The sequence below is a fragment of the Littorina saxatilis genome, linkage group LG4 (assembly GCF_037325665.1).
Source record: "Littorina saxatilis isolate snail1 linkage group LG4, US_GU_Lsax_2.0, whole genome shotgun sequence".
Classification (NCBI taxonomy): domain Eukaryota; kingdom Metazoa; phylum Mollusca; class Gastropoda; order Littorinimorpha; family Littorinidae; genus Littorina; species Littorina saxatilis.
In genome coordinates, this window is record NC_090248.1 from 8,572,798 (window position 1) to 8,599,470 (window position 26,673).

Below are 26,673 nucleotides of genomic sequence, written 5' to 3' on the forward strand. Positions count from 1 at the left end.
GTGTGTGTGGTTGTGTGTGTGTGTGTGTGTGGTTGTGTGTGTGTGTGTGTGGTTGTGTGTGTGTGGGGTTGTGTGTGTGGTTGTGTGTGTGGTTGTGTGTGCGGTTGTGTGTGTGTGTGTGTGTGGTTGTGTGTGTGTGTGTGTGGTTGTGTGTGTGTGGGGTTGTGTGTGTGGTTGTGTGTGTGTGCGGTTGTGTGTGTGTGTGTGTGGTTGTGTGTGTGGTTGTGTGTGTGCGTGTGTGTGTGTGTGTGTGTGTGTGTGTGTGTGTGTGTGTGTGTGTGTGTTCTTCCCTTTTTGGAAATAAAGGTAGCTTCAGAAAAGGCAGGCTCGCCACTGAAAAGGATAAGAACAAAGTCTGGGATTGGAACTCGGGGCCCTTTGCATCCAAAGCGAGATACACTCCAGAAGACCAAGCCCTCCCCCTGGCAAATTTCTGCTTCTAAAATATATGAGATAAATAAGTAAAAGCCTGCCCGCTTTTAAAAACCCCATTCAACTTGTTTTACCTGTTCGATATATTGATTTGTACGCACCCGAGAAACGAGAACAATGGGCCAGGTCACGCGTGCTCGTGTTTACAACAGCAACAACTTTGACCATTCAAGTGTAACTTTCACTTCTGACAAATGTCAGTGGAACTTAAAGGCTAAGATTTAGTGTGTGTTTGTTCTGTTCTGTTTACTTTTTGCATTGCTTTGTCGGTGTTCTTTTGCGGTATTTTCTTCGTATCCCTTTAGGCCTAAACAAAAAATAGGTGTGGTTACGGTAACCCGACCTACCCTATTTTTAGGGGCCGACCCTATAACTTTTTATTACATTTGTCAAAAAAAACAAAAACAAAAACAAAAAAAAACGAGTGCAGAAAACGCAATGAAAGCGAAATCGCCCGAGTCGCACACTTATTTTCCTGTCAAGTAGGTTTAATTTGTACACATTAGAAAAAAAAGTTTAAAAAAAAAGAAAAAGTGATTGCCTACCTTCCTACCCTATTTTGTTTTGGCTATGTTACCGTAACCACACCTATTTTTTTTTTTGTGCCTTACTGTTTTTACTAGCCGCAGCTGGTAGGCTAAAGGACAAATGTCAAGGGGAACGTAAAAGTTAGGGTTTAGGTATTGTATTCTTTTCTTTTCTTCTCTTCACCAAAGGTTGTTAAAGAAGCAGTGCTTTTGAAGGTTTTCCGCCGAATAAAGACTAGTGTTTAAAGAAATGAGCTTTCCTGAGGTTTTGAGTAACGGCCTAACAATAGGCGGTCTGTTAGTTGTTGCCATTGCTTCTGCTATTACCCTCTCCCCCCCCCCCCCCCCCCCCCCTTCCTCATTCTTCTCCTTTTCTCTTTGTTCCACTTCTGAAACCTTGACATCTCCTCTCATACTCGACATCACGCATGATCTTATACCCCCATTCCACACAACCGTTCTAGGTCCCGTTCCCGTACCGACCAAGGACGGCTGCCACAACAATGGAACGCTGCACAAACAGCCGTTTTCAGCATCTTTGAGCAGCGTCTGACCATAGTGGCAGCCGTCTTTGGTCGGTACGGGAACGGGACCTAAAACGGTTGTGTGGAATGGGGGTATGACAACTCAGTGTGTGAGAGCGCTACCGTTGCGTTACCGTTGTTTTAAGTTCCTTTAACGATCCAAGCGTTCCGTTGCCGATGGGTTGAGGTTCCATTACCGTTCATTCTGATCGGGAGGGGAACGGCTACAATTTTGAACATGCAGCCCAAACTCAACCGTCCCTACCGACCTTACCGTTCAAAGCAGTTCCGTTAACGATCATTTACGTTCCATTGCGGTTCCCTCCCGATCCCTCCCGTGCCCGCACCGTTCCTTGGTTGGTACGGGAACGGGACCTAGAACGGTTGTGTGGAATGGGGGTGTTACACAAACTGACCTTATTAAAGAAATCGCAAAAATGAAAAAAGATGACACATCCCTGCAATACGCTTTTCCCGGAGAACACAGAAGACCAGCTATTACAGCACTATTTGTTTTTAGATCAGAGGGTTACAGCACTACTTGTTTTAAGATCAGAGGGTTACAGCACTACTTGTTTTTAGATCAGAGGGTTACAGCACTACTTGTTTTTTAGATCAGAGGGTTACAGCACTATTTGTTTTTAGATCAGAGGGTTACAGCACTACTTGTTTTAAGATCAGAGGGTTACAGCACTACTTGTTTTTAGATCAGAGGGTTACAGCACTACTTGTTTTTTAGATCAGAGGGTTACAGCACTACTTGTTTTTAGATCAGAGGGTTACAGCACTACTTGTTTTTAGATCAGAGGGTTACAGCACTACTTGTTTTAAGATCAGAGGGTTACAGCACTATTTGTTTTTAGATCAGAGGGTTACAGCACTACTTGTTTTAAGATCAGAGGGTTACAGCACTACTTGTTTTTAGATCAGAGGGTTACAGCACTACTTGTTTTAAGATCAGAGGGTTACAGCACTATTTGTTTTTAGATCAGAGGGTTACAGCACTACTTGTTTTAAGATCAGAGGGTTACAGCACTACTTGTTTTAAGATCAGAGGGTTACAGCACTACTTGTTTTAAGATCAGAGGGTTACAGCACTACTTGTTTTTAGATCAGAGGGTTACAGCACTACTTGTTTTTAGATCAGAGGGTTACAGCACTACTTGTTTTTAGATCAGAGGGTTACAGCACGCACAGATAGACAACATTACAAAAATACAAACAGGTGAGGTGAAAAAACCAGTACCGGCTTATCTTATCTTGGCGCTGATTTACAGACATGTCTATGTCTGCGGGGGTTGCTTCGGTGTTTCCAAACCGAAAATCCAGGAATATCTAGGCAGTATCATTTGTAGTTGTGGAGTTGGTAGAAACTTAATGTGAGATTTCCCTCTACCCCCTCCCTCTCTTCTGTTAACCTATGGTCTAACCCTGCCTCCCTGACCTCTGATCCGGGTTTACCGTCATATATCCTTTATCTGGTCGATAGAATAATGTGAAAGGGACGGGTGACTTAGGATGGGGGGTCGGGTAGGGCGTGTGGCTGAAAGTGGGGCCATAGATGGGGCGGCACGGGTGTTGGAGGTGGCGTTCGTTGATATGGGTCTGCCTGTAACTGTTGGAGTCTCTCTTCTTGCAGCAAGTCTCTCTTTGTCTGTCTCTTTGTCTGTCTGTCTGTCTGTCTGTCTGTCTGTCTGTCTCTCTCTCTCTGTCTCTCTCTGTGTCTCTCTCTGTCTCTCTCTCTGTCTCTCTCTCTGTCTCTCTGTCTCTCTCTCTGTCGCTCTCTCTCTCTCTCTCTCTCTCTCTCTCTCTCTCTCTCTCTCTCTCTCTCTCTCTCTCTCTCTCTCTTGTCTTGTCTTGTCCATCCGTCCGTCCGTCCTTCTGTCTGTATAATATACATATATCCATGTGCGGTTGCACATGTTCAAAATAGCAGTAGATCCGTGATTCACTGGCATGACAATATCATTTTGTGTGTGTGTCATCTCCTCACGCGACATGAACAAGTCGTGCTGATGCGACTCCGCACTAGGCATAACCGCCTAAATGCCCACATGTCCCAAAAGATGGAGCTGGTCCCCTCCCCTACGTTCAGCTGTGGACTAGAGGACCAGACCACTGAACACATCCTCCAGCGATGCACCATCCTTGAGAGTCTGAGAAAAACCGGGTGGCTAACTGCAGTCTCCCTCCACTGCAAGCTGTACGGAGGAAAGGAAGACCTGGAGAAGACGGCATCATTCGTCTCGCTGTCCGGGCTGACAATATAACGTGTGATTGACAAGAAGAAGAAGAAGACTGGCATGACGAGAAAAAGAAGTGAGGTAGTGTTGTCGACGTCATGCCAGACGTCATGCGGTACTTACGTATGACGCGGCCCAGGTCGCCCCAGTACTCGGGCACGTGAATCAGGTGAAGCTCGTTGTTGGGTCGATGGACATGGTTGATGTACCCTGCACACACATTACACAATAGCAAAATATTAGTATCAACATCAGCACCATTTCACTCATGTATATGGTTGTCATTGGTATTGTCGTCATCGTCATCATCATCATCATCATCATCATCATCATCATCATCATCATCATCATCATCATCAGCGTCAGCGTCCGCGTCAGCAGCAGCTCAACTTTCATCACGACAACATTTGGTACGCTCAGCAAAAGCATCATCACATGTAATATCAAAGGATTTTTGTTGTTGACAAGAAGCATACAACTGAAGAAGCCAAAAGACAGACGTATAGAATTCACCAAACGTCCCTTTTCTGATCTTTCAAGTTCGTGCTTTTCAACGCTTGTTGCCATTAGAAATTATCATGGTTATCAATAGAAACTAATTTTTCTTCAATTTTCACCCACCCCCACCCCTCTCCCTAATCCTACCTCCATCCTTCATCCTCCAGTGCAAACATCCTAGTCACATCCGAGCCCCGAAGCACACTTTCATTCTTGGTGCAAAAAAAATCCATTTTCCATCGAAATTGAATCAAGCTTCTCCATGACGTGTAATTATGACAGAAAGTGAGCTCCCCGTTTCGATTTTTCTTCTGCGAAGGAGAGCAGAAAAAAATCCATCATATCTATTTCAAAGAATTCCATTTGCATGGGAGGATGGGTGAAAACGAAGCCCTAAAAACGCCACAAGAGAAGCCATTGCCATCGCAATAGTAAAATGAGTCCGATGATGATTTCGCTTGGAAGAAAATATTGAACACGCAGCGGAGGGAGGGGGGCCCGGGGGGGGGGGGGGGGCAAGTTTTCAGGAGGTTTCAAATTGTTGTACAACTGTACTTCGAACGCCTTATATCGCGAAGAGCGCTGTAAAAGAGTCCAGAAGACAAGCGGTTGTACAAAAGATCACATTGGTGTCAAAAGTATCACTGAGGTTACTGCCATTTACAATTTGTGACCCTCCATCGCGAAATGAGTCGCATGTCACCTCGCGCGGTTCTGCGCTGGGCCAGAGACTATAGAGTATACAGTCTGTATACTCTATAGTCTCTGGCTGGGCTTAATATAAGTCCGGGGAGTGTCTGGTAAGGGTCACCTTAGTCACAGGCTTATAACTCAAACAGTTTTCGCTCTTTTCTAAAACGGTTTTCACCACTGGATAGAGCATACAAAACTCTTTAGGAAAATGTAAAAATAAGAAAATCATGCAAAGGTGACATGCGACTCATACCGTCGTGGAGGGTCACATTTATTTATCCATTCATTTAACATGACATGTTAGTGAATGGAACGTTTAGTTTTTGGAACGTTGACAGTCTCTGTTTTTGGATTGTATCGCATTATTTTGTTTGTTGGTTGCTTGCTACTAGCTTGCTTGCTTGTTTGGTTGCCGGATATCATTTCTCTTTTAATATTGCTTTTGCGTTTATTTTACGATACTTTGGACAGAGTGTCTCTTGAACCAACGGTACGACAAAGCCTGTAAAAAAAAAACTCGCATTTTTGGTAACGTGACATTACTTTCCCAACACGGAGCTACTTTGATGCTAACTGCATCTTTGCGAAGAGGAGTTCGTTTACCGCAATCGGTTTAGACGTAACACGCAAAAAGTACATTACTGGCGGTACTAGGAATTACCACTGTAATGGTTATACTCTTTCTCCTAATCTCTGTCTCTCTCCCTCTTTGTCTATGTCTCTGTTTCTCGTTGTCTCAATCTCTCTCTCTCTCTCTCTCTCTCTCTCTCTCTCTCTCTCTCTCTCTCTCTCTCTCTCTCTCTCTCTCTCTCTCTCTCTCTTTGACTCTGTGTCTGCCTGTCTGTCTATCTTTCACACACAAACACGCACGTAGGCACGCACGCACGCACGCACGCGCGCACGAAAGCACGCACGCATGCACACACACACACACACACACACACACACACACACCCATACACACACACACACACACACACACACACACACACACACACACACGTTGACCAGTTCACTGAACAAAAACACGAAACGCGGACAACGACGACAAAATAATGACTAATGGAAGTTATTACAAACTCGAATCAAAATAGCTGGAAGCGTGCCACAACACCAGCTCCGTTTTTCTGAGTGCGATCAGTCAATCGTGAAATATAACTGACATCCCTCTGGAACGAGCCTGAACTACACGATAAACAAATCCCATTTACAGAAATGGAACCCAAAGCTGGACCATTTTAGCTCGATTAACAGATAATGAGGCGATAAATACAAAAGTTCCACTGCAATGGAACCTAAAAGCATGGGTCTCAAGGACATTTGACAAATGATGATTGTTATCATCCAGTTGAAAAATGACGAGGGGTTTAGTGATGCGTATAATGGCAGCAGCTTGTCTGTTGCACAACGTATCTGTTAAAAATGTTTAGCTGTCAAAGTCCCTTTAGACTCTGTCGAAATGCAGTGACGGTTCGATCACAACAGCCCCGCTTAGCCCAATATGTTGAAGGAACGTAACAAAAGAGAAGAAGCATCTTGATCAAATATTCATCGTTAGGGATTTTGTGTAAAGCGCCCGGCTTAAAAGCTTTACGATCCGATGACAGTAGGTATTTAAACGAGGAGCGGGAACCGAATAGATAATGAGGAAATAAACTCTACGAATTGACGCGAAGTCGAATACAAAACCGCTTGGGATACACATGGGGAGTCAACTTTCTTTGCAAATTTCTTCCTCCACTTCCTCCTCTCTTTGTTCTTGCTCAAACTGTGTCAGAATTTTCTTTCTTTCTTTCTTCCGTTATGTTTGTTTGTTGAAAGTAACAACTTAGCAGATCCTATTTTTAACCTGCATACTATCTCTATTCCTCTATTTTTCGCCTGTTTTTTTCTTATAAATACTAATATTTTGCCTTAAAAGCTTTGCGACTAGATGATAGGATTAAGTTCGGATTAGGAACGAAAGTCGAAGAAAACGTTAATAAGCGTAATGGGATACTGCGGGGACCTGTCTTCTTTAAATTCTTATCACGGGATTTTTGTTACATGTTTATCTTCTCTTTAAATCCTCTCTTCCCAGTCCCTCCTTTTTTAGATTGTCGGTTCATTTCATTTTTTGGGTCTTGTAATGTCCTTTTTGGCTCACGTAAGTGTAGCCTATGCGATCGTAACTTTGTCTGTCTGTGCGTGTGTGCGTGTGTGTGTGTGTGTGTGTTTGTTTGTGCGTGTGTATGTTTGTGGTAGACATTTTAACATTTCGTCATTTGAAGACGTCACATTATGGCGTAAGAGGGTTAGACGTCACGCGAAGGAATTACTGAAAGTCTCGGTCATTGTTATTTTTTATTTTGAGCGGGCCGAGACTAGTTGGCAGTCGTGTCCCTGTAAGTAGGCAACATGCAGACAGACAGATCTAGATCTAGAGTCTCGCTTTCTTGCACAGTTTCACCTATGCTTACTGTGTGTGTGTGTGTGTATGTGTGTGTGTGTGTGTGTGTGTGTGTGTGTGTGTGTGTGTGTGTGTGTGTGTGTGTATGTGTGACGGAGTGATTGAGTTTGTGTTACTGTTTGTCGATTTCTTACGTGAGCCTCGAAGGCTTCGCCTCTTGTTTCTCTTAGTAGCTGCATGCGGTTTTCAGCATAAAAGCGTTGCCACATTAAGACTTGATCAAAGAGTAATTAGAAGCGGGAGTGACAAACAGCTAGAGTAAACCCACTCAGACGAAAGCGAGGGCAAGTCTTTATATACAGACTGTATCACCATTGGCCGTGAATGGTGAATGCTCGCCTAATAGGCTACTGAGCTTTACTGGCCGATGTGAATGCGTTATATATTGTGTGTAAAAAATGTCTGTTTGTCTGTCTGTCTGTAAAAAATTCCATTTCAAACGGCAGAAATTAATATGTAAGCGCCTAGGGCTATATCTAGATTAGGCGCATAAAAATGATCACAACAATAATAATAATAATAATGGGAGTCAGAAAGGAGAGGGTTAGGGGGTGTGAAATGCTGTTTGTGGTTCTCAAATCTTCCACATCCCTCGTTTCTTTCTCCGGTATCTTTGCTTCACATCTTTCGTCTTCGTCCTCCGGTTTGCAGCTGTAATTGCCTCCCTTTGTCTGTCCGAGTCCTCGTTTTCCGTTTCTTTCCCATTCGTACATTTACAAAATATTTTCCTACATCTGAATAAATTAACGTGACAGTGTAAATGAATCATAAGTAAACAATAAAACAGTATAATTTCGAACAACGATTTTCTTTTAGGTCTATCAAACCTGCCCAACCAATTTGTGAAGATGGAAATGAGTTTTGGTTTTCCTTGTCAGTAAAGGAAAAGAGGAATACGCAGCGGTTAACTCGGGACTGGGTGGCCGAGTGGTAACACACTTGCGCTCGGAATCGAGAGGTTGCGTGTTCGACCCTGGGTCGGGCCGCTATTTTCTCCCCCCTTTCCTAACCTAGATGGTGGGTTCAAGTGCTAGTCTTTCGGATGAGACGAAAAACCGAGGTCCCTTCGTGTACACTATATTGGGGTGTGCACGTTAAAGATCCCACGATTGACAAAAGGGTCTTTCCTGGCAAAATTGTATAGGCATAGATAAAAATGTCCATCAAATACCCGTGTGACTTGGAATAAAGGCCGCGAAAGGTGAACATTCGCCTAACAGGCTTGAGGTTTGCTGGTCGATGTGAATGCGTGATATATTGTGTAAAAAATTCCATCTCACACGGCATAAAGCGCTTTGAACTTCGGATAAGGCGCTATATAAATAAAGAGAATAATAAAGAGAATAATAAAACTCTTAGCTGGAAACGGTGATGTTAATTACCTGCCAAATAACAAATAAAAATATTTTTCGAGCTAAGAATTGTAGGATCGATATTACGAGAAAAAAGGTCGGGTCCTTTTCATATTCCCAATTAACAAACTTTGCTGCTAAACTTTCAAGAAACGTCAAGGTAAACTTACACATAATTAAGAAAACAAGAAAAATACAACCACCTTGAGCTGAGGCTGTACTTGCATAATTGACGCACAGGAACTATTAAGTATTTCAGACTTTGCCCAATTAAAAAGAAACAACAGAAGAAGAAATGGAAGAAGAAGAGGAGTGAAGGAAAACAAACTGATTTATCGTTAATGTCTTCGCATCTTAGCTTTCTAATTACGTGTCATGAGAAAATGTCCCACCCAGTTTTAATTGCTGACGTCAAAATATTTCTGTTTCCTAATAAAAAAAAATACATATATACAAAAAAATAAGTATGTACACGCTATATTTTTTTTTATTTCGTAAGGCAATTCAGAAAGTTGCGACAAAAATGAAACACACGCTTCCAGCCACTTATCAAAATGAATACGTTGCCAGTCTGACTTGGTATGCTGAAAATGTTAACGAAGGATATGTCTTGATTTCGTCACAAGGTAATGCAATGTTGTAATTGATGGAAAAACAGCACAGACACACGAAACTTTGATGCTGGTATAAAAAAAAAACCGCCCTCTGACGAAGTTGGAAACCCTGATAAGAGATAACACTGTATGCTGTGCACCTGTCTGTTCCGCGTGTTGTGCGGAGTCGTTTCTACATCCATGAGTCAAAGGGTATGTTTGCTTAAAGGCACAGTCCTTCGTGTGAAATCAGTTGTGCCCACCATCTCAGGTCTGACCACGCTTTTACATAGGATAAGGCGGTATGTTGGTATTTGTCCATGATAGAGGTGAAAAGATTAGGGCAAAAGAAGTAAATTTAAATGTGTGGTTTTTTTTAATTTTTAATTTTTTTTTTTTAAACCCTATCTTTAAGCTGTTGATTTAAAAATGTAAGAAAAAAGAAAAAAGAAAGAGGGAGAAGGAAAAAAAAAAGAAGAGAAAGGAAACTGAGCTGAACATCAGGAATAAATTTATGTTATGATTATTTTTATTTATTTATTTATTCAAACATTTTAGTTTACTGATAAAGTTTGTTGATTTAAAAATGTACACATTTGACAGAGAAAAGAAAAGACCTATGAAGAAGGTTTGCTCCAAGCCACACACCAAAAACAAAAACAAAAAAAAAGAAACATAGGATAAGGCAAACCCTCCGCTTGGAGTACCAAAAATAAACAACAAGACTGTAGCTGTCTGCGTTAATGAGTTGGATGTTTGTCATGATTTAAGGTCTTAAAAAGCCACTGGTTATAAAATTACTAAAAAAAAATAATCATCAAAATATAGACAGTGAGAGAGAGCAAGAAGACAGGCGACAGACAGTCGGCCAAAGGCACGCACAGACATAAACATGAAGAGAAGAAAGAGACTCGTCGACAGCAAAACTCAGAGACAACCAGGAAATCAATTCAGTCAGATATAGATAGAAAAGAAAGGGGCACGATGTTGGAACAGTTGCGCAATAAATCTAGAAACTATCAAGACCCATTAACACACACACACACACACACACACACACACACACACACACACACACACACACACATACACACACACACACAGTGAAGGAGAGAGCGAGAGAGAGATGGAGAGAGAGAAGAGAAAGAGAAACCAAAACTGGGTCAATCGCGCCGGTTTTTCTCTCCCAGAAAATCGCTGAAGGCTTTTGAGGTCGTAATTTGTCAGCCAATTTTTGGTCTCATAAATGCGGACAGCCTCTTAGCACCCTGGCCATTTGTTTCTGCCAGGTCTTCATCAGGGAAGCAACAGTTTCTCGTAAGTTATCGATTGTCCCACGCTACGCCGCTTGGGGAAGAGTCTACTTTGCTTTTTTTTTTTTTTTTACTGACCCCTTAAGGGCTGTTCACATGGAAGACTTGAAACCAACTATTTCCCCCACTTTTCAGTGATTTTTGTCAGGACTAAGTCTGTTGAAAATCTAGATAATTCGTGAGAAAGTTTATTTTCTGTAAAATACGTGTTCGTACTGTCTGTTCACTTAAAAGACCACTGGGTGGATGATAAGTGACAGCAACGTTGTAATGTTTTGTCTCACTTAAACGTTCCTGTAACACACCTTGCTTGTTTTCGATTCTGTTGAACAGTGCAAACGCCTGGATTTTTTTTTAAAGGTACTGAACTTGTCAAATCCAGGTGCACGGAGCCCCTGGGGCTTTTAGTCATACCTCAGGCAGCTATCCGTTAGAAGAACTACCAAGTTTCTATGACTTGCACCCAAAGAGTCAAGAACTGCGATTTTTTTTACGAATTAATTTCGTACTCTGACCCGGCTAGTCTTGACCTATTTTTGGATCTAAATTTAGATCGGGTAGATCACCACATCATGCACAATAAGACACGTCACTAGCAAACTATGTCAGACGTCATCATGAGTTTGTGTAAACTCGAACTCCGACGAAACACCACGTAACAACTAAGTTAATGTATGCACTCGCGTGAAGAAGAAAGTGTCGAGCTTCACAGATGTCGTCGTTGGGTAGTTTTGGGTTTGTTTTACTACCATAGGAGCCGGGATTTTTAAACTGTAAATGCACTCAGCTGCAACAAAAACGCAAAACGAAGGCTGTGAGCTGCACAGTGCCTTTAAGCAACTATTCTCGGCTGACGTGCACATTCGGGCTTGTCCGGTCGCCTTCGTTGTTTTCTGGCTATACCTTACCCAATCGGGAAGCTCTAAAAATTAAAAACTGCCGCAAGTCAGACAGGATTCAAACAGCGTTCAACTGAGTTTCCAAGTCGCGGAACTAAATCGTTGGGACCGTTCACATGGTAGACTTTATTTCTCACTTGGCCTCAGCGACTCAGCGACGACTTCAATCCAAATAAAGTTGGGGAAAGTTGACTGAATGGCTGTCATGTGAACAGCACTTTATTTCTACTCTGCAAAGAAGACCAGAGTGTTCTTCTGAGGAAAAAGAGCGGGGCTCAAGATTTCTATCTTTTCGTTTGAGGAAAAAGACCGGGGCTCAAGATTTTTATCTTTTCGTGTGTGTGTGTGTGTGTGTGTGTGTGTGTGTGTGTGTGTGTGTGTGTGTGTGCGTATGTGCGTGCGTGTGTGTGTGTGTGTACGTGTGTGTAGGTGTGTGCGTGCGTGTGTGTGTGTGTGTGATGGGGGGGGGGTTGTTCCGCTGTGTTAACAGTACCAGTCCGTGGTCGGTTTATTTATTTCTCGTTAAAAAGAAAACCGTTCGCGTCCATAGCGCGTTTCTTGATACAGTCCTGGTTTTATACAGTCCTGGTTTTATACAGTCCTGGTTTTATACAGTCCTGGTTTTGAAGGTAAATCGAATGTCTTTACTGTGTACTTTACTTACTTTTACTAACTTGGAACCAAACTTCAGAGTATTTTTTTCAAGGTAACTATCTATTGTTATGCTCTTTGTATTCCATGGGGCAAAACTAACGTGTAAATACGTAACGGAATCATAAACTAGCTATAGGAGCGTCTGAGTTTACCGTTCAGATCAAAACAAAGCTACAGACACTGTTTCACAATTGTTAACTGTACCAGCCGCCCACAAAATACAATCACACCTAAAATCAGAAACAGAAAACACAAAGAGTTAACTGGGACTCAAAACCGCGACAAAGCCCCCCCCCCCCCCCCCCCCCCCTCCTTTCTCTAAAACAGCAACTCTAGCCATTGCTGTAATGTCTGTTGAGATCCAGCAGAGTCGGTTCAAAATACAGAATGAAATGGAATGGGTCTATGTTTCCTAATGTGCTTATCGTACAGTGGTTCCTCTCCTAACGACCACAATATTTTACTGCTCACTCAATATTACGACCTACTTTTCTCTGACGGATTATTTTTCCTTGTCTCTTCTAAAAACAACAAAAAATGTATTTCTTGCCTCTCTATAACGCCCACTCTCTGTTACGACTTACGAACAACCATCACTGGACTTATAACGACTTATACCCCAACATTAGTCTGCACGAGTGGATACTAACTAGTCTGGTCTTCGACCACTACGGCCGACCGACTGACTATTAGGGTTTAACGTCCTCTTAGACCAACTGGTCTATATTGGGACAGGTATTGGTAATACGTTGAAGATATGGTGTGATACTTTGATTCGAACAAGCCCGCTGTGACTGTCTTCTTCGACACACCAGCATTGGGTTTGTCTCGTCAAAGTATTGAAATACGATCATGATAATCAGAGACGAGAGATGATGCATGCGTGTCTTCGTGTTTTCCAAGCCCTGAGACTTTCGCTGTGAACGTGGGATCTTTTTCGTGCGCATGTGTGCACACGGGGGTGTTCGGACACCGAAGAGAGTCTGCACAAAGTTGACTCCGAGAAATAAATCTCTCGCCGAACGTGGGGATCGAACCCACGCTGATAGCGACCAACTGGCTACAAAGCCAGCGCTCTACCAACTGAGCCACGTCCCCGCCCCATTTTCTATTCAGCAGCTAAAAGGGCCTTACAAGACAGTAAAGCCAAAAGATAAAAGACTTTTTACCCCCGTAAGATGGCGATCAGTGTCAGCTTAGCAGTTTTGTTTTCATAAGGCTCTTCCATCCCAAACCCTTAATCCTTATTACAACGTCACGTATAATCCTATGTCAACGATCCCCATCCAACCTTTCAGTGTGAGAAATACAGCCATTTGAAATTGCTGTTCTTCCACCGCTGAGATAGGTTGCGGCTGTTTTATGGGTCTTACAGCACTAAAAGTGTTAGGAAACTCAACCAATGCACCAGAGTCCCGATTGTGCAACAGCCAATCGTCTGTTTCACGTCATCTAAGCCATGAGAGTTTCCGGCCTTTGCTTTTAGACCGTAAGAGCAATGTTGTGTTAAAGAACTAAATACATTTTTTTTTAATTGGAGATGAGAAAATGGTTTAAACAGGAAAATTTGCGCAAAAAAGATGTGTGAACAAAGTTAGAGTTAAAAACAAAAGAACAGCGACAAATTACCGTTAGATGTAAATAGATTTTTCTTTCTCTCAAGATGGCGATCAGTGTCAGCTTACCAATTTTGTTTTTTCATAAGGCTCTTCAATCCCAGCCCTTAACTTTTATCACGCAACGTATAATCCTTTGTCAACGATCCCCATCCAACCTTTTAGTGAGAGAAATACAACCATTTAACATTGCTGTTCTTCCACCGCTGAGATAGTTTGCCGCTGTTTTATGGTTCTTACAGCCCTAGAAGTGTTAGGAAACCCAACCAATGCACCAGAGTCCCGCTCGTGCAACAGCCAATCGTCTGTTTCACGTCATCTAAGCCATGAGAGTTACCGGCCTTTGCTTTTAGACCGTAAGGGCAATGTTGTGTTAAAGAACTAATTACATTTTTTTTTTTAAATTGGAGACGAGAAAACGTTGGGGAAAAAAAGGAAAATAGAAAATGGGCGCAAATGTGATTTGTGAACAAAATTAGAGTTAAGCAATTACGTAGACAAATTACCGTTAAATGTAAATGGATTTTTCGAAAGACGATTTCAAAGCGAAATAGAACAAAACCGTGTTTTCGTATAGGAGGTGTGATATATGCACGCTTACAAAACAGATGACAAAACACTATTCATGAAGACAGACAATACGAAATAGCAATTATAAGATTTCTTTAGTAACAAACACAATTTGCACATGTAGTAAACGAGGTAAACTATTGCTTTATTTAGGCCAAAAAAAAATAGGTCTGTTTACGGTAACATAGGCCAAAAACATAGGGTCGGTAGGTCGCGATTTTTTTTTTTTTTCCAAAAAACCATATTTTTACGTTATTTTGCAAAAAAAACTAGATTTTTTTTTTTTCCCCAAATGCCAAAATAAAGTCTAGGGTCGCGCGAAAAAACTAGGGTCGGTCGGGTTACCGTAAACAGACCTTTTTTTTTTTTTGGCCTTAGGGCATGACTTCGCGCAGTATCCAATCAAGCAGAGAAATTGTGTTCAGCAATGGATACAAGGCGGCAGCCAACAATAAGCGGGCATAAAATATAAACTCATCAAACATGTACGCTACGTTAAAAACCACTAGCAAATACACTTAAATTAGCATTGGAGCATCTCTCATTGATGACAGAACAAAGAGATCATGCGTGACAGCACGTGCATATTTCACAACTTGAACTTTTCTTTTGAGGACACTTGCTGGAAAAAAAAAAGAAAAAAAATCAGTTCTACGCATACACTCTTCCAAAAAAGTTAAGGATCGGTTGAAAAAATGGATCTAATTATAAAGAATTGCCAAAAAATTAAACATCGACATAATAATTAAAAGATTAATGTGTTTGAATTAACAAATGAACAATGAGTCTTGACCTAGACTTTTGTTTGGCAGGCAGAGTTATTTCCCTTTGTGGGACTTCTCAAAAGCTTCTGCATTTTGGAAGATAAAGGGTGTGTTTTTTTATAGCCCCATGAAATTTGCGGAACGCATGCCAGGGCAAAAGGTTGTGATGCACGAGCTACAACAGGGTCCTGGCTATGAACATCGCTCACCAGCTTGTGTTTAAAGGTTGACACGCTGACACAATTATGCACAGTAGCAACATGCCCTCACGAAGAAAACTGAGCGATCTGGATAGAGGAAGGGCAATAATATGGCTACAAGACGGTGTTGCTGCCAGGCAAGTGGCCCAGAGGCTTGCGGTGGCTCCCTCTGTCATCATCAGACTAAAACAGAGATTCCACGCAACTTGAAGAGTGCAGAAGCGACAACGTTCTGGTCGGCCCAGAGTCACCACACAAAGAGAGGATCGCTTCATTCAGAGGCAGGCCATGCAACAAAGAATGCGGCTACGGCAAACAACATTAGGCAACGCCTGCAAGCTACCACCAACACTGTTGTTAGTGGTCAGACGATCCGAAACCGCTTACACAACTTTGGCTTGCGTGCAAGGCGTCCAGTCCGAGGAACAACCCTGACTGCTAATCACCGAGCAGCTCGCCGAGCCTAGTGCACTCAACATGTGAGGTGGCAACGTCAGCAGTGGGCTCAGGTGTTGTTTACAGATGAGTCCCGCTTTTGCTTGGAACCTGCTGATGGTCGCATCCGAGTGTGGAGGCGTCGCGGAGAGCGCTTCGCAGAAGGCGCTGTTCTGGAACGACAGCGTTTTGGCGGAGGCTCTGTGATGGTCTGGGGAGGGATCAGCACACGTCTAAGGACACCTCTGTACCATGTAGTGGGCAACTTGACCGGTGTCCGCTACCAGAATGAGATCCTGCAACCCCTGGTTGTTCCAGCCCTCCAAGCGATCGGCCCTCGTGCGATTCTTCAGGATGACAACGCACCTCCCCATCGCTCTGCAGCTGTAAACACCTTCATCCAGCAGGCCAGGGTCAACAGGATGCTGTGGCCAGCCAACAGCCCAGGACCTGAACCCCATAGAGCACATGTGGGACGAGCTTTGTCGTCGGGTACAGCAACATCACCCTCCTCCTGCCAATCTGGGTCAACTGCTGCAATGGGTCCAGCAGGAGTGGAATGGAGTTCCCAGACATATGCAACCTGATCCACTCCATGCGCCAACGATGTGTTGAATGCCTGGCACACAACGGAGGGCACACGCGTTATTGACACTGATTCACATTGTTGTGAATTCCATTTTTGAGGGTTGTCACGTTTGACACACTGTAGCTAAATTGTCGCTGCCGCGTTCGATCTTTGCTTTGTTTGTCATTACTCCTTGGTTGTTCAATTATATAATCTAAAACAAAATGAAAGAATTCGGTCTTGTCTGTTTTGTGTGGCGTGCTTGTAAAAAAGTGATCCTTAACTTTTTTTTGAAGAGTGTATATCAGTCAATTTTCCTTCTTCTTCTTCTTCTGCGTTCCCGTTGCGTCAATTTGTCAACCCGAAGGGCGTTCCCTTGAGGGAAGTAAAGGTCACGGAGGTATAATCATTCAGAAATATTGAAACTTGATGAGATAAAAGGTTGTTTACGTGATCTGTTTGTCAGGTTTGACATTCATCATCCCGAACTTGCCATGAAGCGGAAAACCCGTTTGTCAATACTCTCTTTCGCCGTCGTGTTTTTAAGTTGTTGAAGTACGAATTTATCTGGCTTGCGGTTTCTAAGTTTGGGTCCTCTTTTAAATGCTTGATAAATGTACTGTTACATTGATGGATGACTCTGTGAGTATTTCTAGATCTGATTAGAGGTCTGCTTTAGCTCTGGTCTGCACAGTTCCGATGGGGGCGGGGACGCAGCTCAGTTGGTAGCGCGCTGGTTTTGTAGTTGGTCGCTATCAGCGTGGGTTCGATCCCCACGTTCGGCGAGAGATTTATTTCTCGGAGTCAACTTTGTGCAGACTCTCTTCGGTGTCCGAACACCCCCGTGTGCACACATGCGCACGAAAAAGACCCCAAGCGAAAGTCTCAGGGCTTGGAAAACACGAAGACAAGCATGCATCATCTCTCGTCTCTGATTATCATGATCGTATTTCAATACTTTGACGAGACAAACCCAATGCTAGCTGGTGTGTCGAAGAAGACAGCCACAGCGGGATTGTTCGAGTCAAAGTATCACACCATATCTTCAGCGTATTATCAATACCTGTCCCAATATAGGCCAACTGGTCTAAGAGGACGTTAAACCCAAATAGTCAGTCAGACAGTTCTGATGGCAAAGATTTGACCTACGTGCCTTTGTCTATGTGGGCGCGGCCACGTGGTGGTTTCTAATTGGCAATATACGAATTCCGGATATAACTTTGTCAAGTTTTTATAGGCTGCAGGGAGTTACTTTTCTATCGAAAAAGAGGGCACATAATCCCACGTGACAAAATAGGCCACTCATTATTGAGAGGCGTGTCTTAAGGTCCTGGTATCTTTTTTTTTTTTTTCTTAGCTCCTGTTTTCGATGACTTATTTCGAGGTCCCTGGCCTTTATCCTTGTTTGCCTGCATATATTTTGTATGCAGGTGGTTGCTTTCTTGTTTTGTTTGTTTGTTTGTTTGTTTGTTTGTTTGTTTTTCCTTACTTTACCCCTTTTATTCTCTTATTTTGTTGTTTTATTTTTTCAATCCCGTTCGATGGATGCCCGGACATGCTAGTTAGCACCCAGTTGAGCACAGCGACACACGCTGAACAGAAATGGTCATTTAATGAACTCCTACTATGGCTGACCACAAGTGACAACGCGTGCCGTTTTCGTCTCCCTGGACCTGCGTGCTGGTCCCTTCCTCTCACTGGATAGTAACGCTTGTTATGGCTGACCAGTGCCCAGTCCATCGATTGAGCGGTCAATGTAATTAACCACAGTCAGGCCTTGGTCAGTCGCGGGCCAAGGTTCTATAGACCAGGGAAGAGACGGACTGATTAATGAAGAGTATCGACTCCGAGATGTGCGTATCGTTTTTGGTATATAATTATAGTGGCGGATGGGTTAACATTTATACTGAAAACGGAATGGCTTCAGTGTGGATCTCACTGTCTACTGTGCTATACACTGTGCAAAATACCATTGGGTTTTCAATGCGCAGTAATATCAGAAGTTCGAGATTTTTTATTTGAAAGAGAACCTTTCTTTCTTTATTTGGTGTTTAACGTCGTTTTCAACCACGAAGGTTATATCGCGACGGGAAAGAGAACCTACCCAAACACTATTATTCGTGTAAATTCATTAAATCTAACCTATAATAAAAACAAAGCTTCTTCTTCTTCTTCTTCTTCAGCGTTCGATGATGAAAAACTTAGCAATTGACAGGACACAAAACAATGCAAGCATCCATTCCCCTTCATTCTTCCTCCAACACACATATCTTGTCACATCCCTATGATCCTCTCCGCGTCCCTCCTCACCCTTCGGTCACATATGGCATGATCTAAACTAGAGAAAGAAGAAAGCAATTTACAGGACACAAAAACATGCAACCAATCATTCCGCCCCACACTTCCTCCAACACACAACACACAATATCTCGTCACTTGCCTATGATCCTTTCTGCCTCGCTCGTCATCCCCCTTGGGTCACATATATGAGATGTGACACCTAGGATCATCCTTGCACGACCGGCACGGTTGGCCTAGTGGTAAGGCGTCCGCCCCGTGATCGGGAGGTCGTGGGTTCGAACCCCGGCCGGGTCATACCTAAGACTTTAAAATTGGCAATCTAGTGGCTGCTCCGCCTGGCGTCTGGCATTATGGGGTTAGTGCTAGGACTGGTTCGTCCGGTGTCATAATAATGTGACTGGGTGAGACATGAAGCCTGTGCTGCGACTTCTGTCTTGTGTGTGGCGCACGTTAAATGTCAAAGCAGCACCGCCCTGATATGTCCCTTCGTGGTCGGCTGGGCGTTAAGCAAAAAAAAAAAAAAAAATCCCCTTTGGTCACATATATCAGGGCCGGACTAGGCTAAGAGGAGTAGTCCGGCCCTGTATATGAGATGTGACACCTAGGATCATCCTTGCACGCCTACTGTGAACATCACATGTTTAATCTTCAACCGTCTCTGTGCAATACCATGTTTGGCCTTCATTGAGCCAGAAGTTCACTTCGCGAAGTCTGCTTCATGAAGCTTGCTGCTTAAAGATCTGTCACTACATGTTCAGTAACATTAATATCAGGCAGAAAGGCAACTTCATGTTTTGCAAAGACAGACGATAAAGTATTCACAAACTTGTTTTTGTCCTCGTTAAATATATAGCTCCTTCTTCTTCTTCTTTGTTCATGGGCTTAGACTCCCACGTTCACTCATGTTTTTAGCACGAGTGGGTTTTTACGTGTATGACCGTTTTTACCCCGCCATTCGGGCAGCATACGCCTATTTCGGGGGAGGCATGCTGGGTATTTTCGTGTTTCTATAACCCACCGAACTCTGACATGGATTACAGGATCTTTTCCGTGCGCACTTGGTCTTGTGCTTGCGCGTACACACGAAGGGGTCACTAGCAGGTCTGCACATAAGTTGACCTGGGAGATCGGAAAAATCTCCACTCTTAACCCACCAGGCGGCAGCGACCGAGATTCGAACTCACGACCTCCCGATTAGGAGGCCGACGTCTTACCACCACGCCACTGCGCCCGTCGAAAATATATAGCTAGTACGTACGTAGAAAGTAAATACCAAAAACAGACAATCATCTCTTCCCATTACTCATATTCTACAAAATCTCTCCATACTTCTTTTTACCACGTTCCTCATCAGCCTATCCTACGTCTCACAGCTTCCACTACACATTCGACATGACACCTGGTGGTATCCCTGCACGCAACCAGTAAACCGATCGCTAGTAACTGAGAAGTTGCATCACGCAAGCGGATGGCTCTTTGTTGACCCGTTAAGAATAAGGCCTACAGGAAAAGGTTCCTTATTTCAGATTCCCCGACCGATCCCATTTCCCACCCCCCCCCCCCCCCCCCCCCAAGACTCTAGACATTTTGTTTAGCCTTCAAAATTATTTTAATTTAAAAGAACAAAGGTCTTTTTTTTCGCAGACTTTGCAAAGGAAGGTTACTCTTGTCCGACAGCCAGGGAACACAGTTCGCGCGATTTCTGGACAAGAAAAAAAGCCGGCCACATACGCGCCTGTGTGAATTAAAATATAACTTTCTATAAAAAAAAAGATATAATGGCCTCGCCATCCGAAACAAACTTTCTGTGTGTTGCCTAGTCACCTTGGATGGTATTGTAGTAATCGCTTTTCGCTTTGTATCCTATGCCGAAGATTAAAACTGAGATACGATAATTATTGTAAACACATGCAGAACTCTGTCCACATCAAAAGTGGCATTCCAAAGTAAGAGGATATATTCGGACACAGAGGTTAAGTCTAGTTCAATCACTGAATGATCTTCACACCAACAATGACACAGCCAAGGAAGAGGATTATTTTATTCGGACACATAGTTTAAGTCTAGTTCAATCAGTGAATGATCTGTTCACATTAAAAGTGACACTGCCAAGAAGCAACTCATTATTGACGATGTCCAGTCTTTGGCGGGATGTTCAGAGCCATCTTTGTTCTCTTCTCTTGTCACTGAGAGAAACCGTGAGAGTTCTGTTGAATTCAGAGCGGACTCGCATGTAGGCCTTTGGCCGGAGATAACGACATTTCACCAGGAATACTAACAAATGTTCCAAATGTCAAGACTTTGAGCTGCTCTTTGGTCGTAAAGGTCACATTGCTGACGAATGCAATAATGGCCAAACAGAATAAAAGGAGATGAGGTCTGAATGCACAGTCGTTTTTCTTTTCTTAATCCCTTTACGTTCCGTGCAATGCATCCTCCTCAGATCCGTTTCCTTTGGAACGCTCGTTTCTTGCTGCGTTGCGGTGAATAACATGTAAAGAGAATACCTTCGGTTTTTCTTTGTTTTGTGTGTGTGTGTGTGTGTGTGTGTGTGTGTGTGTGTGTGTGTGTGTGTGTGTGTGTGTGTGTGTGTTTGTGTGTGTGTATGTGTGTGTGTGTGTGTGCTCCCTCCCTCCAGCCCTCCCTCTCTCTCTCCCCTCACTCCCTATCTCCTTCTCCCCTGTCCCTTCCTCTCTCTCTCTCTCTCTCTCTCTCTCTCTCTCTCTCTCTCTCCCACTGTCTCTCTGTCTGTCTCTATCTCTCTTTCTCTGTCTGTCTCTCTGTCTGTCTCTGTCTCTCTCTCTCTCTCTCTTCCCCCCCCCCCCCCGACACCTCCACCCTACCACAGTGAGATAGCGACAGGCTGACGACCACACAGTATCATCACGACCTCACATCACCTGCACTACTAGCGGGCTCATCTCCTCAACTGAGGACCAATTACCAGTGTCTGAATTCCAATTTCATGTATCAGGACACGGAGCCGCTTGAAAGGAGGGACCAAAGGTGGTGAAGAATTAGCAGTCAGCCTAAGGTTATTTCCATCTGACCTGGCTGTAATGATCATATATGACGATTGACCCGAGGGTGAAGGAGGCGAGGGATACACTGGGGCAGCGGGAAGCGCTGGTTGGATGAGTTCTGATAGGTTGGACCACGAACCTCTTTCTTTCCTCGCCTCGCCACATCATATCTCTCTTCGTTTTTACATTTAGTCAAGTTTTGACTAAATGTTTTAACGTAGAGGGGGAAATCGAGACGAGGGTCGTGGTGTATGTGTGTGTGTGTGTCTGTCTGTCTGTGTGTGTGTGTAGAGCGATTCAGACTAAACTACTGGACCGATCTTTATGAAATTTGACATGAGAGTTCCTGGGTTGATATCCTCAGACGTTTTTTTCATTTTTTTGATAAATGTCTTTGATGACGTCATATCCGGCTTTTCTCGAAAGTTGAGGCGGCACTGTCACGCTCTCATTTTTCAACCAAATTGGTTGAAATTTTGGTCAAGTAATCTCCGACGAAGCCCGGACTTCGGTATTGCATTTCAGCTTGGTGGCTTAAAAATTAATTAATTACCTTGGTCATTAAAAATCTGAAAATTGTAAAAAAATATATATTTTGTTTTTAAAACGATCCAAATTTACGTTTATCTTATTCTTCATCATTTTCTGATTCCAAAAACATATAAATATGTTATATTCGGATTACAAACAAGCTCTGAAAATTAAAAAATATAAAAATTATTATAAAAATAAAATTTCCGAAATCGATTTAAAAACAATTTCATCTTATTCCTTGTGGGTTCCTGATTCCAAAAACATATAGATGTGATATGTTTGGATTACAAACACGCTCAGAAAGTTAAAAAGAATAGAGATAAAGAAAAGCGTGCTATCCTTCTCAGCGCAACTACTACCCCGCTCTTCTTGTCAATTTCACTGCCTGTGCATCGAGCGGTGGACTGACGATGCTACGAGTATGTATACGCTCTTGCTGTAAAAATGCAGTGAGTTCAGTTTCATTCTGTTAGTTCGACAGCTTGACTAAATGTTGTAATTTCGCCTTACGCGACTTGTTTATCTTTGCGTTTCTTTCTCTATCTCTCTTCCTGTCTGTCTGTCTGTCTATCTCTCTGTCTCTGTTTCTCTGTCTCTGTCTCTGTCTCTGTCTCTCTCTCTCTCTCTCTCTCTCTCTTTCTCTCTCTATCTCTTTGCCTGTCCCTATGTCTCTGTTTCTGTCTCTGAAGCCCCATACAATCTGTTTACAAATTGATAAGCATGCTTAGAGTTTTTGAATCATTCATACCAAACCCATTAACCTTATAAGCTTAAGGTCAAATGAATAGCAAAATCAAAAATTTTAATAATAAATTTTCATTTGATTAATATACTTACCCAACTCACATATAGCAATTAACCCTTGTTCAGTGCTGGTAACGCTGTATTGGTCTGGCTTTGATACCAGTATGGGTATTGGTCACTCTTTTTTAGAGTTGTCACCCTTGTTACCAAGGGGGCGCGTACAGCGTTACCAGCACTGAACTAGGGTTAATTGGTATATGTGAGTTGGGTAAGATATGTAATTTAATCCAGTCTAAAGGTTTACCTCTTCAAAAATGTTTTCACAAGGACCGCCTTTAACCTAATTTTCTCCAACTCCGTCGACAGAAGAGTCAGTTCCAAGGGGGATAAACAGAGGATACTTCACAACACAAATGGACAGCTTCGGCACCACATCCGATGGCCAATTATCAGCCTATGGGCAGCTTCCTTGCAAGTCGGCGAAAAACGGCGAGCGTGCGATTCCCAATGGACTTTCCACTTTCCGAGTGCACGGTTCAAAGAGAATAATGAGATTTGTAAATTGATTGAAGTAGGCTTGCGAAATGTCAGAATCAGTGTCCAGTTTGCGTGCTGGACCAACGAGTTGACCTCTGGCTAAAGCCGTTGGGCAGAAACAAGGACAAGCGAGAGTTTCCAAGCAATATGTCCTTCTCCCTCTTCCCCCAACTTCCTATCACAACGTCGCCATGGCTAAACTTAGATTGGGCCCAAAAAAAAGTCTGTTTACGGTAACCCGACCGACCCTATTTTTTTTCGCGCGACCCTAGACTTTTTTTTGGCATTTGGGAGAAAAAAAAATAACGTAAAAAAATGGTTTTTTGAAAAAAAAAAAAAAATCCCGACCTACCGACCCTATTTTTTGGGCCTATGTTACCGTAAACAGACCTTTTTTTGGCCTTAAAAAAATATAGAATTGTCATCAGGTAGAATAGGATTCTGGCCGGTAGCTACTGATTTGCAAAACTTTACAGCAGCTTTAAGAAACCCCGGGATATGCCTGAACACATGTGTTTTGACAATGGATGAAAGCCAAAGCAAAGATATTACAGAGATGGAACAGAGATGGAACAGAGATGATATGTGCAATAGGCTTTTATTTTCTTTGTCAATATCTTTGAAAACAAATCTTACAGTAGAAAGTACGAATAGTGCGGCCTGATCTGCACATAACACAATAGATGAATTCCAGAAGTAACCCTGTGAAGGTTTTATAAATTGTGGAAGAGTTGCTCTTCTCTGTTTTCTCACTAACACTGAGGCAAGCCTACAATGTCAAATGTAGCTTGTCTCAGTGTTTCTCAAATGCGAGAATCAGGGGAGACCATCTCGCCTCCGTGTTTGCTTGGAACGGGCACTGGTCTGGAAGAATTTGCACGTCATCAAGTGGATTGGAGAAAAACGACCTTTTCCCAAAACCACTAAGAAGCTAACGCCAACAAAGTAAGGTCGTCTCTATCTCTGTCTCTCTCTCTCTCTGTCTCTATCTATCTGTCTCTCTGTCTCTCTGTTTCTTCATGTAATCAAAGCCACAAAAACACTTGGACACGCCCTTGTTTGGCCAGTGCAATCAACACAAGGACTCGTCTTCTCATCTGACAGCCAATCATCACGTCTGCGGGAAAATATCTCTCTCTTTCTGTCGCTCTCTCTCTTTCTGTATATGTCTCCTTCTCTCTCTCTCTCTCTCTCTCTCTCTCTCTCTCTCTCTCTCTGTCTCTCTCCCCGCTCTCTCTCTCTTTCTGTATATGTCTCCTTCTCTCTCTCTCTCTCTCTCTCTCTCTCTCTCTCTGTCTCTCTCCCCGCTCTCTCTCTCTTTCTGTATATGTCTCCTTCTCTCTCTCTCTCTCTCTCTCTCTCTCTCTCTCTCTCTCTCTCTCTCTCTCTCCCCCCCCCCCCCCCGCTCTCTCTCTCTTTCTGTATATGTCTCCTTCTCTCTCTCTCTCTCTCTCTCTCTCTCTCTCTCTCCCTCCCCCCGCTCTCTCTCTCTTACTCTCCCTCTCTCTATCTCTCTACCCCCCCTCCCTCCACCATTTATTTGTGAACAGTCTTGACAAGGGACAGACTTCGGCAGTCTTGGTCCACCATCTATTATTGACCTGATGCCACGCAGTCATTTTGCAAACTGGCAGCATTCTCAGAGAGCGTGATGTGATGGGAATTAAAGTTCATTTGGCGTCGCCATGGAGATACTAATAACAAGGATGAGGATTCTTCAGCAAACTCCGGATCCTCCTGTCAATCACCACTACCATCGCCACAAGTGCAGTGGAACCTCTGCTCTGACCCTCCATTATACGACTCCCTCTACTATACGACCTCATTTATCAGACGTTTGCTTCATAGTGTCTCTACATTAACCTCCATGATAAGATTCCCTCTTCTATACGAACTCACTAGTTCAGACGTTGTCTTCATAGCATCAAGAAATGTACCGGCATTATAAGATTCCCTCTTCTATCCGACCTCACTTGTTCAGACGTTGTCTTCATAGCATCAACAAATGTACTGGCATTATAAGATTCCCTCTTCTATACGACCTCACTTGTTCAGACGTTGTCGTCATAGCATCAACAAATGTACCGGCATTATAAGATTCCCTCTTCTATACGACCTCACTTCATAGTGTCACCAAATTTACCTCCTTTATTAGACTCCCTCTAGTATACGATTTCACTTTCGCAGACGTTTTCTTCATACAGTCACAAAATGTACCTCCATGTAAACACTCCATCACTTTAAGACCAAAGTGTCTCAGATTTTAGGAGGCCTTTGGAGACCGGCACTGTTGGCCTTGTGGTAAGGCGTCCGCCCCGTGATCGGGAGGTCGTGGGTTCGAACCCCCACCGGGTCATACCTAAGACTTTAAAATTGGCAATCTAGTGGCTGCTCCGCCTGGCGTCTGGCATTATGGGGTTAGTGCTAGGACTGGTTGGTCCGGTGTCAGAATAATGTGACTGGGTGAGACATGAAGCCTGTGCTGCGACTTCTGTCTTGTGTGTGGCGCACGTTATAATGTCAAAGCAGCACCGCCCTGATATGGCCCTTCGTGGTCGGCTGGGCGTTAAAACAAAAAGGAGGCCTTTGGACACAGGTACCACTGTGACGCCTTTTCCTTGATGATAGAACATGTCGTGAAGTAATGATCACCCGCCACGGTCGTTGAAGGGATGGTGATTGGTGAGACGTTACTAATCTTACAATTGTGCGGATACAGTGAATATGTAGAATAGATTAAAACAAAAAAATGCGTCTTTATAATAGGAACTGTTGCAGCTGAAGAAAGCTCTCTCTCTCTCTCTCTCTCTCTCTCTCTCTCTCTCTCTCTCTCTCTCTCTCTCTCTCTCTCTCTCTCTCTCTCTCTCTCTCTCTCTTTTGCTTATTTCATCCCACCAATTCCACGAATAAACCTTTATCAGATCAGTCTTGCCTTTTCGGGTGCAGCAATGTTGAACTCGCTTCCATCATCTTTCAAACGTTTGAAGTCACTTAAAAGTTTTAAAAATTATGTTCACAATCACGTCAAATTTTGATGATTAAATTTTTTTCTCTCACAAGCCCCCCCCTGTCTCTCAAACACACACGCTTGCACGCACACGCACATTTTATTTAATGATCTATACGCATGGACGCACACGCGCACACGCACATTTGATTTAGTGATCTATCTGATAATGTATGACTGATGGCACTGATGCTGCG

The 26,673-nt window shown here is 43.2% G+C and overlaps 1 protein-coding gene across 1 annotated transcript in view; it reads right to left on the reverse strand.

Moving 5' to 3' along the window:
* The window catches only part of LOC138963895 (universal stress protein YxiE-like), an 87,794-nt gene that overhangs the window by 7,474 nt on the left and 53,647 nt on the right, over positions 1-26,673 (reverse strand). Inside the window, exon 2 of the mRNA XM_070335745.1 lies at positions 3,850-3,936. Within this exon, the coding sequence (XP_070191846.1) occupies positions 3,850-3,936 (87 nt within the window). The remainder of the gene's footprint in view (positions 1-3,849; positions 3,937-26,673) is intronic.